General features: G+C 39.0%; 1 protein-coding gene across 2 annotated transcripts in view; it reads left to right on the top strand.

Moving 5' to 3' along the window:
- Nucleotides 1–15,345, top strand: part of ACVR2A (activin A receptor type 2A) — a 61,089-nt gene that overhangs the window by 41,712 nt on the left and 4,032 nt on the right. Inside the window, exons 5-11 of one of the 2 annotated variants that reach the window (XM_021297749.2) lie at nt 4,424–4,447; nt 8,716–8,859; nt 10,126–10,269; nt 11,553–11,698; nt 12,419–12,533; nt 13,837–13,975; nt 15,106–15,236. In XM_021297749.2, the coding sequence (XP_021153424.1) occupies nt 4,424–4,447; nt 8,716–8,859; nt 10,126–10,269; nt 11,553–11,698; nt 12,419–12,533; nt 13,837–13,975; nt 15,106–15,236 (843 nt within the window). The remainder of the gene's footprint in view (nt 1–4,423; nt 4,448–8,715; nt 8,860–10,125; nt 10,270–11,552; nt 11,699–12,418; nt 12,534–13,836; nt 13,976–15,105; nt 15,237–15,345) is intronic. The other variant, XM_005499103.3, reaches the window with a different exon arrangement.

Genomic DNA, 15,345 nt, shown 5'->3' with positions numbered 1-15,345 from the left:
CTTTGATCAAAGTCATGTGCTGTGTGAACTGAGAATTAAGAATAATTGAAGCACATGTATCAAATAAAACCAGATACTGATCGTTGCATCCCTCTGATCTCAAAAGTTTTTTGAGCATCACAGAATTTTTGTGATTTTGGTGGATGGCAAAACCGTGACGGACTTTCTTCAGTGGATCTTTTCTTGAAGACACCCAAATATGAATAGATCTTTGTAGCTATATCATGGGTTTATTTCATTTTCAGCTGTAAGAAATTAGAGTTGAAAACAGTATCACATGAGGTGAATAACGCTGGAGGAAAATCTGTAGCAGTGGCAAACACCAGACACATTGTGAGCTACTGACTGCAGGTCTGATTGCATGTGGAGCCACGGAAAACCAAATTCGGGGTTGGAAACTAGTGAGAAAAGAACATGTAACTAAACTCACGCTGCTTTTTGCTGTGGTTTTTGACCTCGGACATCTGGTCAGGGCCAGCAGACCTGTGCAAGGATTTCAGTGGGGAGATGGGTGTAACTTGAATGGTGTGATTTCAAATAGTTAGTAAGGGGAAAATTCTTATGGTTGGCTTTAGAAAAGAGTTTCATGTGTTGTTTTTATTCTCTAAATTAACTTTTAGCACATTAAACAGTCTGCCTGGTGCACTCAAAGTTTCTGGGATAATCTTTATCTTTATTACAGCTGGCTGCCGAAGAAGAAAAAAAAGAAATTAAATCAAGTGTTCAGGTTTTTTCCATTTTTCGTCCATTTTTGTTCTTGTTGTCGTTACAGACGTTTTAATAGAAGCATCATAACAGTTGAAAAATGAAGAATCAGAAAGAGAAGTGTTTTTACAAGGACTTATTCCAAACCTAGGGAGATTAATAGCGACTTGAAAATATATGGGGGAAATGGCAGGTGCTTATATGAAATAGGACAAGAGATTGACCAACAAAGAGAAGCTGGAGCTCAGGAAGAACAAGGATTAAAAAAATAGATCAAGACTGAGTTAAAGCTTGTTGCTCGCTAGGAAGGAGTTAAGGCTGGGTACCTATCAGTGGTTGATGAATGATTAACATCTAATGAGTGGCAGTGTTGGTATTAAAAAGGAACAGCTGGAGGATCTCAGGATTTGGACTGCTCGACGTGTGAGTGATTTTGCATTCTCTACTACTGCAGTCCATGTCTTCAGGACTAAGAAGAATTTCTTCTCTAATTGATTCCAATCAATAGCTGGAATGATGCAGGAAGAAGGTCCGGTGCTGTCCTTTGTGGTACTGTGAGGCTCAACCACGATAAGGTTGTTTAAAGGGAAGAAACCCCACAAATATAGGGATGCTGTGAGAATGCACTAGGAGAGCTATTCTAGATAAGGAGTCTTTACATTTTTAGAATTCATGGGCTATTATAATCCAAGTTGTTCCTTCTTTAACAGAGGGAAGATTTGTATGACGGATAATTGAAAACAAGTACATAAAGTGCTGCATCCTTTTTCAATGCTCAGTATACAACCAGGCGTCCAAAACTTTGGTTCTAAATCTTGATAGTTTATTTGTTTTTAAAGTACTTTCCCGAATTCTCAATTTGCTTTCAGAACAAGCTATCTCCATTTAAATAAACCATGAATTAGCTATTTTTTTTAACTCTTCGAGAGGAGAGAAAATACAAGTGCAAACTTACGGTGTCTTATCCTAAATGGCAGCCTAAAGGCAACTTGGTAGTTAAAGTACAATTAACATTTTTAAAAAGTTTCAAATGGATTTCTGTAGTGAACTTCAAGTCACTTTGTGTTTTTGCATTTATTCAAGCAGGACATTGTGTTGTAAGCTGCACGCTTGCAATACCGTACCTTATTCCTGGCTCATTAAAACATTGGTTTAGTTTTAGGAGTGGGTTTGAGAGGCTGGTACAAGACGGTGTGGATCCATCTGCTAAAGTTGGATATCAGCAGCACTTTGTGTGTCTTCTCAGAAATGCTGGCTTGCCATATATGCATTTAACAGCTGACAAGACACCAAAGGCTTTTGCAGCTATATATTCCTTTATCTTGAATTTCTCTCTGTCATCCATTCATCATAAACAGTAACATTCAATATAATATTAGCGCTTTAAACACAGATGTCATATTTAGCGTACTAGTTAGGAACAAATGGAGGAATCAGTGCAATAAACTTGTAATCAAATAATTTGAGCTTATAAAGATTTTGTTACATGTCTGAGGTTCAGAATATGCTTGTGGGTAGCCCAGATTTGGGAAAAGACCAGACTGCTTGGTTTTTTTGGTCTAATTGGTTACAAATATCACCATCATTTCCCTAATATCTGTTAAAACCTTTAGAAGTAGTTTTCAGGCAGTATAAATAGGAAGGTAGTGTGTGTATATACATTTGTGTAGATGATAGCTATTTTGGGGGGGGTGGGGGGGGTCATAGCTCTCAGTTCTTATTTCTGAGTCGTATTAATTCCTGAAAATAAGTAAGCACATATTTGCATTTCTGTAATCGCCTGATACTGCTGAAACTGGTGACTTGTGCATTTCTAGTGACAAGTCTGAGGTGGTGCACTGGAGTCTGAAGGGAAGGACGATGATTTTAAAATCAGAAGGTCTATGATGTGCGTAAATCCCTTTGAAAATGTTCACGCGTGTGTGATTTATTAGTGTTTGAGGGAAGCTGATCCCTTAAGGGAGCAGTGAGAGGCAGGGGAGAGGACTCTTCTTCCTCAGAGTTTCATGTTTGCAGTTTCTCATTATGGTAAGAACAAAAAGGTTGGATTTGTGATCTTCTTCCTTATTTCTGAGGAATTTACATAATGCTCAGGAGTTGGAGAATTTCAATAGCAAGTAGGCCTGAAAAAATGACTAATAAATCTTTTACAGCCGCTGGAAAGATGTTTGACTAAGCAATGCTTTTGAATTTTAGTTGTTGTTGTCCTTTGACTACTTGAGTTAGTAGAAATATGAGCACACAGAGATATTTCTATTACTCTGTTCCTATCAGAGTGAGTAATGCTTTTATTTCACTTGACAAAAGGAACCTGGGGTGCTGGGAGGAGGAGCCTCTTTCATTCACTGTGTTCGTTGTTTGTGGAGTTTATGCTGCAAAATCTGGTTTGTAGTTTTTCTAAGTGTATGTAGAATAGCTGCCATTCCACAGGAACCAGCAGCTGAAAGCGATTCGAAGGAGAAGATGATGAGCTGCTCTGAAAACCTGTTTTAAGGGCTTGGTTTAAGGGTTAAACCTGGTTAATGGTTTGGAGCGACCAAGAGGAGGAGCGATCCTGTTGGGCTCCGGCGTTCTTTAGCGCTCTGTCACTGACAGCATATTCTACTATAGTATTTATAAATCTGAGTCCCAGCTAATCTAGCCTTGAAGAAATACTTCAGCCCTTCTATTATTAATTATTCAGATAATGCTAAGTGCGTGCTAGACAGTTCTCAAGCGCAGAGAAAAGCCTCTTGTTGGCCCCGGCGCTCGGTAGCATCCTGACAATGTTAAACACAAAGGGTGAAGAAAAGGGTGATGGCTGTTACGTGGCAGCTGGATACTCCAAGTGCTTGGATTTCGTACTCTTGCAACACGTATCTGATTAAATTATGAAGGAGAAAGCAAATAGCTTAGGGAAAAGTACGGGAGGAGGAAGGAAGGTGTCGCAGAGCTGCTGTGCTTGGGTGGCAATGCGGTTCTTCAATAAAAAAGAGACAGAAGTAGCACAAACAAGCTCGTGTCATTACAGTGTGCTGAAAGTTACAGTAACGGTTCCGCAGGACTTGGCTTTTTAGAATGGGTTTCATTCCGAGCCCATAAACTCATGTGGCTTGTCTGAAAGAATCTTTAATATTGTCATCTCCCTTCATATATACAGGCTGTGGTGCTTTCAGGCTCGCTTGTTCCAGTTACACCTCTAGCACGCCAGATTTATTGGTTCACTTTAGTTATACAGACCTAATATATTATGACCTATTTGATTATTAGGTTCAGCTATAACTTAGCTGTTAAAAAGTGATGTTTTCTCCCAGCTAGTACCAGTTGCGGTGTTTTAAGAAATCCAGCGCTGCCCTCTGCTGTGCACTTGTCAGCATAACAAGAAATCAATTTGCATAACTTGTGTTTGTCTAATTCCCTGCATGTGTTCATCTGCTGTTTTGTAGTAATGTAACTGTTAATATACTTATAATGGACAATTCTGGTTTTAATTATAAGATCAATTCAGCTAATGGTCAGTGTGATAATCTTTATTTTTGCCCTTTTTTCTTCGCTAAAATATCAATGATGGACTTTTAAATGATCTGTAGTTAGTACAAGAAAGCGTTGCTATCCTCATAAATATTTTTGTTGTTAATTCACAAGCAATTAATTTTGTCTCTTATGAGCTGTTTTTTTCATCCCATTCTTGGTATAAATAGTAATTTCTTTTGCCTGTGTTTTTTCCCCTCTCTCCAAGCACGCCTTTCATATAATGATTGAGGTAAGATGCATTGATGTTTGTTCATGGTTATGGAACTTTCTGTGGACATGTAAGAAGTTGTTTTGGTATGAATTTTCTCCCTACTTTCAACAAGAAATTTGTAAGCATGCGTGGTTTGAAAAATACAGATTTAGTCTGCTGTTCAGAGTTTTCTTAACGTTTCCTCTAATTTCTCAGGCAGTTCAGTTAAATATCTGCAGGGATTGATGATCAGATGTGCCAGGTGTGGTCAGCTTGTGGTTCTTCATCTCCAGACAAGCTCGGGCTCCGGTCCTGAGCGATGGGATGGGATGGGATGGGATGGGATGGGATGGGATGGGATGGGATGGGATGGGATGGGATGGGATGGGATGGGGTTTGTGTGATTCAGGAGCTCGGAGGAATAAAATACCCGAGGGGAAAAAAATGTTTTTTCACTATTAAGTCTCTGCTTTGACTTTTTCGCTCGTCAGAAGTTATTTTAACTTGTTATGAATTCCTGAGAGTTCATATGAAATTACAAGCAACTGAAAACTGTTAATTGAGAAACTTGGTCATTGTTGCCCAGCTTTGAAACTGAATGTTGAAAAAATCAGAGTTGGAATTGTAATACGAATGCTCAGTTTGCATTGTCTCTAAGAGCTGAAATCTCTTGTAAGTGTAACTTAGAAGAGAATAGAATGGTGCTATTTAAATATTGTCCTGAATATCTTGCATCTATAAAGATGGATCAGAGTTCCTTTTATTTGTATTACAGTTTTGCTTCAAATGCCATAATTTCAGTTAGGGAAGAAGCTGAAGTATCCTGCCTACAAGTAACTACTTGGTTTATATGATTTTGGGGAATATGTTTGCAGTGTATGATAAAACAGAGGATTTTGTGGGGTCAAAAAGAGAAAAGTTGTCACCATTTAAAATAAACACATTTTGATAAAAATCAGAATAAATTTTAGAATAATAACAAAATTTTAGGGTTCTGACTCCTTTTACTGTATTTGGATCTTAACTTTGCAGATCTTCGGGTTGAAAATAAACCAGTCCCATGCTAGAAAGGGAGGAAACAGCCAAGATACTCGTCAGACTAATTGAGAACTTGTCAACCGTGTTCACGATATAAGCCATAGAATAAATCTAGCCAAGGGGAAATATTGCACCATTTAACAAGGAAAACTTGTGTGTGCTCTGGAAGTTTGAGAACTTGTTTGTGTGTTGGAGTCAGCAAATAAATATTTCCGTAATTGGTCTTTTTTTCCCCCTTGATTGTTTGTGGTGAGTGACCCGATCCAGTTGCCGTATGAGAGACACGACTGGAGATCAGCTCAAGAGCCGATGGCTGTTGGGGCTCCTCTTTAAACCGCCTCTTCAGTTGGTCATATTTCTACTGGATTTATAGTTTCTTGTTTGTTTTAGCTTCTCTGTGATGAGAACCATTCCTGGGGACACTTGGAGAAACCTGTTTCTGGAAGTGGCCGTTCTTTAATCATTGTTTTCCCCCCTGTTCTTTTGCTGGTGTGACCCAAATGCACTACCAGCTGCAACCCCAGCTGTAAAAACCAGAACCAAAAAAGCCCTGTTTGACACCTGAAAACCTTACAGCCTTACAACATAACTAATTATCCGTAATTTTGAGCATATTGCCTTGATTGGCTACATGGTCCAACAAGAACCAGAGTCAGTCCAAGGAAAGGGACAGGGAAATTATTATAAACTATTTATTTCTCGACAACTGTGGCAAGCTCTTTGACTTTGATATCTGCATTATATCTTTACATGATGTCGTCATCTTTGGCGCCACAAAAATGATTTTAAAAAGCCTTACAAAAATGATGATGCCTGTGACACGTTAGACATTTTTGCTTCGAAGTAGAACGAGTTGAAAATACTATCAAGGAATGTTTCTGTGTAAAAATAGTGCCTAGAGTTTTGGAGTAAATGCCTGTTAATTTTAACCAAATTGTTTAGGAAAACAAACAACAAAAAAAGGAAAACTCTATTTTTTTAGCGATGTTAACAGAAGGCAATTACACTTTGCATTTTAAATCTGGACTTGTTTTGATTTGCGCGTGTGGGTGTGGAAGTTTTGACTTCACAGCAGTGTTTCAACACGAGAGGGGAATGTGGAGGGAACCACAGGAGGTTGGTCCATGAGCCAGTGGGACAATGTTTTGAAATGCCAGGATTTTCTAGGAAATAGGAAATTTGGGTGTACGAAAACTGTTGTGGTCTCATGTGCAAGTAAGAACCCCAGTTTTCACTGGCCACTTCTTACTGAGGAGTCTTTGAGAAGTAGTGGTGATCGCCTGTTGGATGGTCAAGGAAAAAATTCACATAGTTTGCTTCAGAATACCAGCAGATTTTTTTTGGTAAGTGAGTTGTTCTGGGCACTAAAGCCAAGTGAGATTTGGGATAACGCCTCATAAATTGTTCTTTTAATTCAGGCAAGTCACAAGGTTCAAAACTTTACGCAGTTGTCTGTTTGCCTGATGTTAAATGCCCGGATGCTGCACAGCACTCGGGATTCTTAAAAATAGCAGGCGTTTGGCTTTGGGGAGTAAATTTGGGGTCTTTTTTCTAGTTTCACTTGTAACCGTAACTACTAGAGACTGAGGACAGTTATTTCCCTGACGCCCCAAATACTCATAGAGGGCTTTGGCATTGAATGAAGGGCAGCACGGGAGGGAAACCTGAACTCTTAAACCTCATTGTCTGCATTGTTGTTTGTCCGGTTTAAACCCTGCAGTTCTGATGTCACAACTTTAAGCTGTCGTATTTGCTAAAGGATTTCAGACTTTTTTCCAAATATTATATTATAGTGTGTCTCTGATTGAATTTCAAGCATTGTGTTTTCTTTACAGTTGATTCGTGGGATTAGATTATGGTTTCTTTAAATTGCTATAAATCTGTCTCTCTATGAAACTCATTCTTTTTGAAGGATGTTGTTGCTTAGTAAGGAAAAAGATAATAGTTATTTATTCCTTCGCTGAAACGACTCAGAACTTGTATTGGCTACAGAAGTGCTTGTCCCCATTCACACAGTAGTAAAGTATACTTAAACCCAGAGTTGTTCCCACACATGACTTTCACGTTGCTCACTGAAGTGCTCAAATACTTAACTATTGAGTGCTCTCATTCTGGAGAAGGAACTACTCCAGTGGTTTTCATTCTTGCTCATTAAAACAGCTGTGACATGGGAAAAACATAGAGGCCTAGTGTACGTTTTGGATGTGGTTTTGAACAGCAGACTTTAGGGGGTTTTGTGTTGTATTCTGCACTCTTGATATAATTTAAAAGCGATACTTGGCTTTCATTTGTATGGTTTTCTCTTTTATCTGAGGTGTTGAGACTTGTGGCCCAATTTGTGGTCTCCACAGACCATCACTGCCCCTAAAAGCAGCCGGTCACCCTCTTCCCATCTCTGGTCATAACCCTCTTGACATTTGCACTTCTCTGCAGAAATCTGGACTGAGGAATAAGCTGTGGTTTATACTAATTTTGGGGGGGGTGGGAGGTAGATGGCGACAGTATTGGTGGTTGTGCTCAGTGACCACTGCACACCAGAACTGGGCTCGTTTTCCTGCAGAAAACGGGTCAGACAGGAGAGATGATGTTTCTCTGGTAACGTTCTGCGATGTGAAAGTAAATGGATCTGATGCATTTGTTGCTTGTAGCAAAGATGCTTATATAGATACAAGGTAAATCTAACGTTGTAGACTGGAGAGAAAAGGACGGCCCAGAAAGATGCACATCTTCAACAATAAAGTTGAAAATCTTATATTCAGATGGCATGTATAATAAAGAATGGGTAAGAGATGTGTAAAATACAGGATATTCAATAAGCTGTCACATTTTCTTGTCTAGGAGGAGAAATAGTTGAAATCTGTAGCAAGATCAGTGGTCACATGGAGAGCTGTACAGAAGCTCTGCCTCAGTTGTATTTTCCAACCCTTTCATGTATCAAAGGCACTGAATTCTATCTCTTAAAAATAAGTAACAAGTAAAGCTTGATTGTCTTTATTCCTTAATTTCTGCTGTGCTTGTACACCTGGTTAGACACACTTATCCTGTAATTGTTTTGCTGTCGCTTGCACATCAATTCCGAGCATGTTTTACAATCTCATTTGCCTTCCCTGTGGAGAAGGGTCGGTGTTTGGGTTCTGGTTGGTTTGGGGGAATTTGTTGCAAGGAGGGTTGGGTACATGATATGAGTCTCTTCCAGTCCAGCAGCCTTTATGTCTAGTGCTTTCATCATATAATAGCAGAAGTAACTAATGGTTTTCACCTGATTTCAGGATCCTGGACCACCACCCCCCTCACCGCTGATGGGTTTGAAGCCGCTGCAGTTACTAGAGATCAAGGCCAGGGGAAGATTTGGCTGCGTATGGAAAGCTCAGCTACTAAATGAGTATGTTGCAGTCAAAATATTCCCTGTTCAGGTAAGCAGAGGTTCTTGGTGTTGCTTGTAATATCGTCCTGTTAAACCAGCTTTTCTAATAACAATAAGAGGCTTTTATTTTAAAGAATTTTCAATAGATACTAGAAATCTAGATGGAAATGTCTTGAGCTGAAAAGCATGCAGGTGGACTTTTATTGAATTAAAGTATTTTAATGCAGCAAACATACTATTGGAACAAACTGTGTCAAATGTATATATGTTTCTAGTCATAAATATAAGTATTTAGCATGAATAGTTTAAAGCAGCTATCAAACATCATCAGTTGAGAAGAATTTAATATTTTTCAAATTAAATTGTACTTAGAAGGAATGTCCTGATATTCAAACCTATAAGGTGACTGTTCCAATTAAATGTGCCTCAATTGAGTGAAATGATATTTATTCCCCAGCAAGTACCCTCTGAAAGCCATGTTCTAGAATTTATTGTGCTTATAATTTCAAGATCTAGTCTTGTTAAAAATACAAAGCGATCAAACACAATGATATTAGGATAGGTTTTACATTAATTAAAAACACCCGCTGGTACATGAGGTGAAGAAAAGCGCTTGTGTTTTCTGGTGATTAACCAGCTGTTGGCTTGCTGAATAAATACATCTGCAGGTTCTTATTCTTCTCCGAGAAATGGCATTTATTTAACGCTGCTTTCAGCCAGCAACACAACATTAATTAAATCTGAGACTTTGTCCATTATTTCAATGAAGGAAAACCTATTTATAATTCTTAATGGGGTTCTTGTAGATTAATAAAGAATAAAAATGGAGCCATGTTCTTAATATTAAAGCAATTGTAATGATTTGCATTATGTAGACTCCGGTCCTGATCTCCAGCTTTCTGTGTTTCCATGGTTTATATCTCTGATAGTTGAGGTTCTTTTCAATAGTTGATATTTGTTTACAACAGGTTTTTCAGGCTATTTTTCACTATATGTGAATATTGAATATACGTGAAGAAAGACAGGTTCTTTCCCTATTTCACTGTACGTTAGGTCAGTATTTTGTAGCACAAATATTGTTATTAGTCTAAACACTTGTAATTTTTAAATAGACAGCCTCATAATGTTAATAGCATACACTATGCTTCTTTCCTTTAGGTAGTAAATACCGTCTTGCCAAAAAGAAAAGGTTTAGTCATATTGACAGGTCACTTACAAATGCAAAGTAAATTCTAGGAAGAAACTTGTGTCAGGGAAAATACCTCTTATTCTCATTATGATGGTATTAACGTGGTTTGTGTTCTTTCGTTTAAAGGACAAACAGTCGTGGCAGAACGAATATGAAATTTACAGTTTACCTGGAATGAAGCACGACAACATTTTGCAGTTCATCGGGGCAGAGAAGCGAGGCACCAGCATCGACGTCGATCTCTGGTTAATCACGGCGTTCCATGAAAAGGTAGATACCCGCCACTCCAGATACACGCCAACTCCAGACAGTTACGAAACAAATTTTAAAATCATGTTTGCTTATTCTTAGCTCTTCTGTTTCATTGGATATGAATTTATTTAAATTTATTTTCATCCAGCTGAGAAAGTTGTCATCAGTCTTTACTTCATAGAGGAGTTGTTTCAGAAAGCAAACCAAAATGCATTCTGCTTTTTTGCTCTTTAGAGTGTGTAATTTTTAATATCCCCCGTCTAAATCTGCCTAAATTAAGTAAACTCCCATCTTGCGAAGATTGTGGTGTTTTATTTCAGTTTTACTTGTGTTAGATGATTTGTGTCTATAAGAATAAAGTAATGTGTCAATTGTCTTGTGATAACCACAGTAAGAAACATTTAAGGTTTTTAACATCACAATCAGGTAGATAATATCCAACTCATTTGCCTTCCTGAAAGGTTATTGCCTTTTTTTTTTGTTTTTATTTTGTCTAAGGGTTTTAAATCTTGTTAATATTGGGAAGATGGCATCTGAGATGACTCTGATGGAAAATACCTATTTTGCTGGTGCTTTGTTCACTTTCCCTCGCGTTGGCTTTTCACGGTCACATGTGGCATCTCACATACTGGGCAATGTGAGAATCTGTGAAAACGTGTGTGCAGAGTGGGCTACACAAGTGAGGGTGACGAGAAGTGCTTTGTGTAGACTAGATTTTTACTTTATCTCCTCATATTTATCTCTCATATTTATTCGGAGTCTGTATTTCACTCATTGGGAAACTGGAGTTTATTAATACTATTGTTGGTCTGTAAGAAAAGACGTAGATTATCAATTAAAGGTCTTAGAGAATGGACACACACAGTTCAGCAGGTGAATCTAACCTGTAATTCCTGTGCCTGGAAGATAATAAATTCTCGGAAAAGCAGCATTGTCTGCAGAAATAACTTCAATAGCTTAAGTCCAGCTCTCGTTTGTTAGGCTGGCAGTTAAGCGCGGTTTATTGGCAAGTGTTCCGCTTACCTCGAGCTCATTGCACCATTTGTGTGTTGAGGTGATGCCGAAATGTATCTTGTTTCTATCCATGGACAAAGGATGATGCAAAGGTTATTTTTTTGTTGTTTAAATCAGCAGTTTGATCATATATGTACATTTATAATTATGAGGCCTATCAGAAAGCAGAGGAAGGCAGACCGGCGTGTCATGTTCTGTAATGACGGAGCCCATGGAGGGTTTCTTTATAACCAGATGAGAACGAAATTGATCTTGTAATTGCCTTTTTTCCTTTTGTTGCTGTGCAGGGTTCGTTAACAGACTTTCTCAAGGCTAACGTGGTTTCCTGGAATGAGCTGTGCCACATCGCGCAGACCATGGCGCGAGGCTTGGCTTATCTTCACGAGGATATTCCGGGGCTCAAGGACGGACATAAACCTGCCATCTCACACAGGTACAGGACATGGAAAATATGTCCATGGTTAATATTTAACTTTGAGCTTAAGGATATGAAACGTGGATAGATAGGAAGTATTGAAGTAGTTACTCTGTAATCTCTTCCTTCCAGGATTAGCAAGAGATAAGAAAAATCTGCTTGGCCCTTGCAAAAATCAGTTTATAGAACTGCTTGTGGTGTTTGTGATTTATGTCATAAATTCTTTTTTTTATGCAGTTAGTTATTTAAGTACCCTCTGCAGTATGTGAAATAACTGGCATTGTAGCTATTTAAACAACTTGAACACTTAGGTATGTACTGCCTGTCCGAAGGCATTCAGTATTACTCAAACACCTACTTATGCCTATTGTTGCCTATTTTTCGAAGTGTTTTGTTTCCTATTATTTAAACAAAAGAAATATAGTTGTAATTAAAATATGCAATAATGACATTTTTAATTCTATTTCTGTATCGTACATGCTTATAAATCTCTATGTATTTTAAACCTAAGCAGAAAATGATATTTCTAATTGTGGCCTCATATACTTACATAAGAATAAAGGTCTGCAAGTGTACTCGTAGGTTTTGTTATTATTCTTTTGTTTAAATGGACTGCTTCTTTAGAATTTCCTTGCCTTTCATATTACAATGTTCTTTGTGTTCTATATTACTTTTTCCATATAACTTTATGTAGCAATTAATGTTCTAGATGTCTGATTTTCTTCCTTATCTTGAAAGGGACATCAAAAGCAAGAACGTGCTGCTGAAAAATAACCTTACGGCTTGTATTGCGGATTTTGGGCTAGCTTTGAAGTTTGAGGCTGGAAAGTCTGCAGGGGATACACATGGACAGGTAAACACGGGTTTATTTACATAAATGATACAACTGCTAACGGCATGTGAACGGAAATGGATGGTTTAGACATTCTTCGTGCACAGGATACTGCAGCATCAACCTTACTCTTGGTGACCTTTAGGGATGTGACAATCTGTGCTGTCTTCTCACAGGCTAAAAATTAAACGATTCTTTAGATATTACAGATCACAGCCTTCCCCTCCATCTCATTACTTGGCTGCTCTCTTTGGACAAGAAAGAGTCGTCTTTCCATATTTTATTAACTGTTCTGAGATACTGTTCAGAAATGGAGAATTTATACTGGCACCAGTTTCTGACTTTCTGACCTGGGAACAGTCACTTTTCTGAAATGACAAGAGCACTAAGCAATCACTGGTCATCCCTGGAGTTTCATAATGAAATAACAACCTTGAGATTAGAGCATCATGCTCTCTGGAAAAGTAAATATATTTAATTTTAGGCAGAACTTCACAATTTATGTCTGAGTGACAAAAATAAGCTCAGTAACACTGCTTAGGAGAAGCATGAAGTTTTAAATAGTGGAGTAGATCTTGTTCAGACATCATGTAAGCTCTGATTTATTCAGATGACAGAATTTCATCACGGATGGTGGTCAGAAAGCGCAAGGGTTTAATACAGCTTTCTTAGTGTGAACTGCACTTGAGGAGCTAGTTTGGGTTTGGTATTTTACTGCAGCTTCTGTCCTGGGAAGAAAAATAAGCAAGTTTCACATTGTTTTGTGGAACTATAATACTTGTGACATCAGAACAAACAGTGGCCTTCCTGTGATCTGGAAGAAAATAGGGAATGGCCACGAGAAATATGTTGAATTGTTATACAGGTGTGTTATTTTAAAATATATTCATGTTTTCCTGCTTCATGAATATCCTTTATAGGGCCCAGTCTTTATGATTGTTTCTAGTTCTTCTTACCTGCTATTGAATATAAGAATACAAGACACTTCCAAGATTTAGTCCCCAGCCACGATAACCATGGCTGTTTCTAATCTTTGACAAAAAATACTACTGGTCTACAGTATTTATTATATATATATGTATATATATATGTATATATATATGTATATATATGTGTGTGTATATATATATACGTATATATATGTGTATATATATATATGTATATATATGTGTGTGTGTGTATATATATGTATATGTGTGTGTGTATATATACACACACACATATACATATATATATGTATGTTATAATCAGCACCAGGTGGAACGGTAAGCGTGGTCGTGTTGATTCTCAGTGTACGAACGTGTGCGCCTCCCTCTCTCCCAAGGTGGGTACCCGAAGGTACATGGCCCCGGAGGTTCTCGAAGGTGCTATCAACTTCCAGAGGGATGCGTTTCTGCGCATCGACATGTACGCCATGGGCCTGGTGCTCTGGGAGCTGGCGTCGCGCTGCACCGCCGCGGATGGTAAGCAGCGCGTGGGAGCTGGGGAAATAGCTGAGGGCATTTGCGAGGTGTACTCAAAGCAGGAAATTGGAAGGTAGATTATGTGTATGTAATAAAATTTATTAAGGGGTGGTGTAGTGAGGAAGTGAGCGAAACACCAACATCACGTAGTCACTTTATAATTCAGTCTCTTCAGTATTTGGCATCCCAGGTCAAAGTTTCCCAATACATGGACACCTCTTGCGTTTTGCATCTGCTGATGGTAAGGAAGAGAGAGAATTACTGTGCAACTCAAAATACTGGTGGCTTGTTGTGAATTCAGCCTGATAGTCTCAGCACCAATCAATTATTGCTTCCTTTCATAAGCAGAAGCTCAGATCAGGTTAACCTTGGTAACAGAGGCATCCCACCAGAACCTGCAGAGGAATTGGGCAGGGAAAAAGTTAATGAAATATAACACAGGCAAGTGTAGAGTCTTGGATCTGGGCAGGAACAACCCCAGGTTCCAGTATAAGTTGGTGAATGACCTATTAGAGAGCAGCGTAGGGGAAAGGGACCTGGGGGTCCTGGGGACAGCAGGGTGACCATGAGCCAGCACTGGGCCCTTGTGGCCAGGAAGCCAATGGTACCTGGGGTGGGTTAGAAGGGGGTGGTCAGTAGGTCAGAGAGGTTCTCCTGCCCCTCTGCTCTGCCCTGGGGAGACCACACCTGGAATATTGTGTCCAGTTGTGGCCCCTCAGTTCCAGCAGGACAGGGAACTGCTGCAGAGAGTCCAGCGCAGCCACCAAGATGCTGAAGGGAGTGGAGCATCTCCCGTGTGAGGAAAGGCTGAGGGAGCTGGGGCTCTGGAGCTGGACAAGAGGAGAAATCTGGCAGGTGTGGTTGTTTTCCCAGAACATAAAGGAGCTGTCAGTGCTGGCAATCAGCCTGCCCGGGTCTCGGCGCTGTGTAGATCTGCATTTCTAACATAACCACTGGCTTTTCTCCCCCTTTTTTTAGAAGCAAATTTGTAGAATCATTGAATAATTTTGGTTGGAAAAGACCTAAGATCAAGTCCAAGCATCAAGCCAGCACTGTCAACTCCACCTCTAAACCATGTCCCTAAAAACCTAAGAAAAATGTGAGTTTTAACTTATTTTTCTTATCCATAGGCCCAGTCGATGAGTACATGTTGCCATTTGAAGAAGAAATTGGGCAGCATCCCTCCCTCGAAGACATGCAGGAAGTTGTCGTTCATAAAAAGAAGAGACCTGTTTTAAGAGAGTGTTGGCAAAAGCATTCTGTAAGTAGTTATGCAACCAAGTGCTTCCAAGTTCTGCCACCATTTGAATTTCAAATTTTGTTAATCCCGTGTAGTGCTCGTAATACTGTCTTTAGGAAGAACTGAAGTT

The sequence above is a fragment of the Columba livia genome, chromosome 7 (assembly GCF_036013475.1).
Source record: "Columba livia isolate bColLiv1 breed racing homer chromosome 7, bColLiv1.pat.W.v2, whole genome shotgun sequence".
Classification (NCBI taxonomy): domain Eukaryota; kingdom Metazoa; phylum Chordata; class Aves; order Columbiformes; family Columbidae; genus Columba; species Columba livia.
Note: the sequence above shows the minus strand (reverse complement) of the source record. Positions and strands in the feature narration are given on the sequence as shown.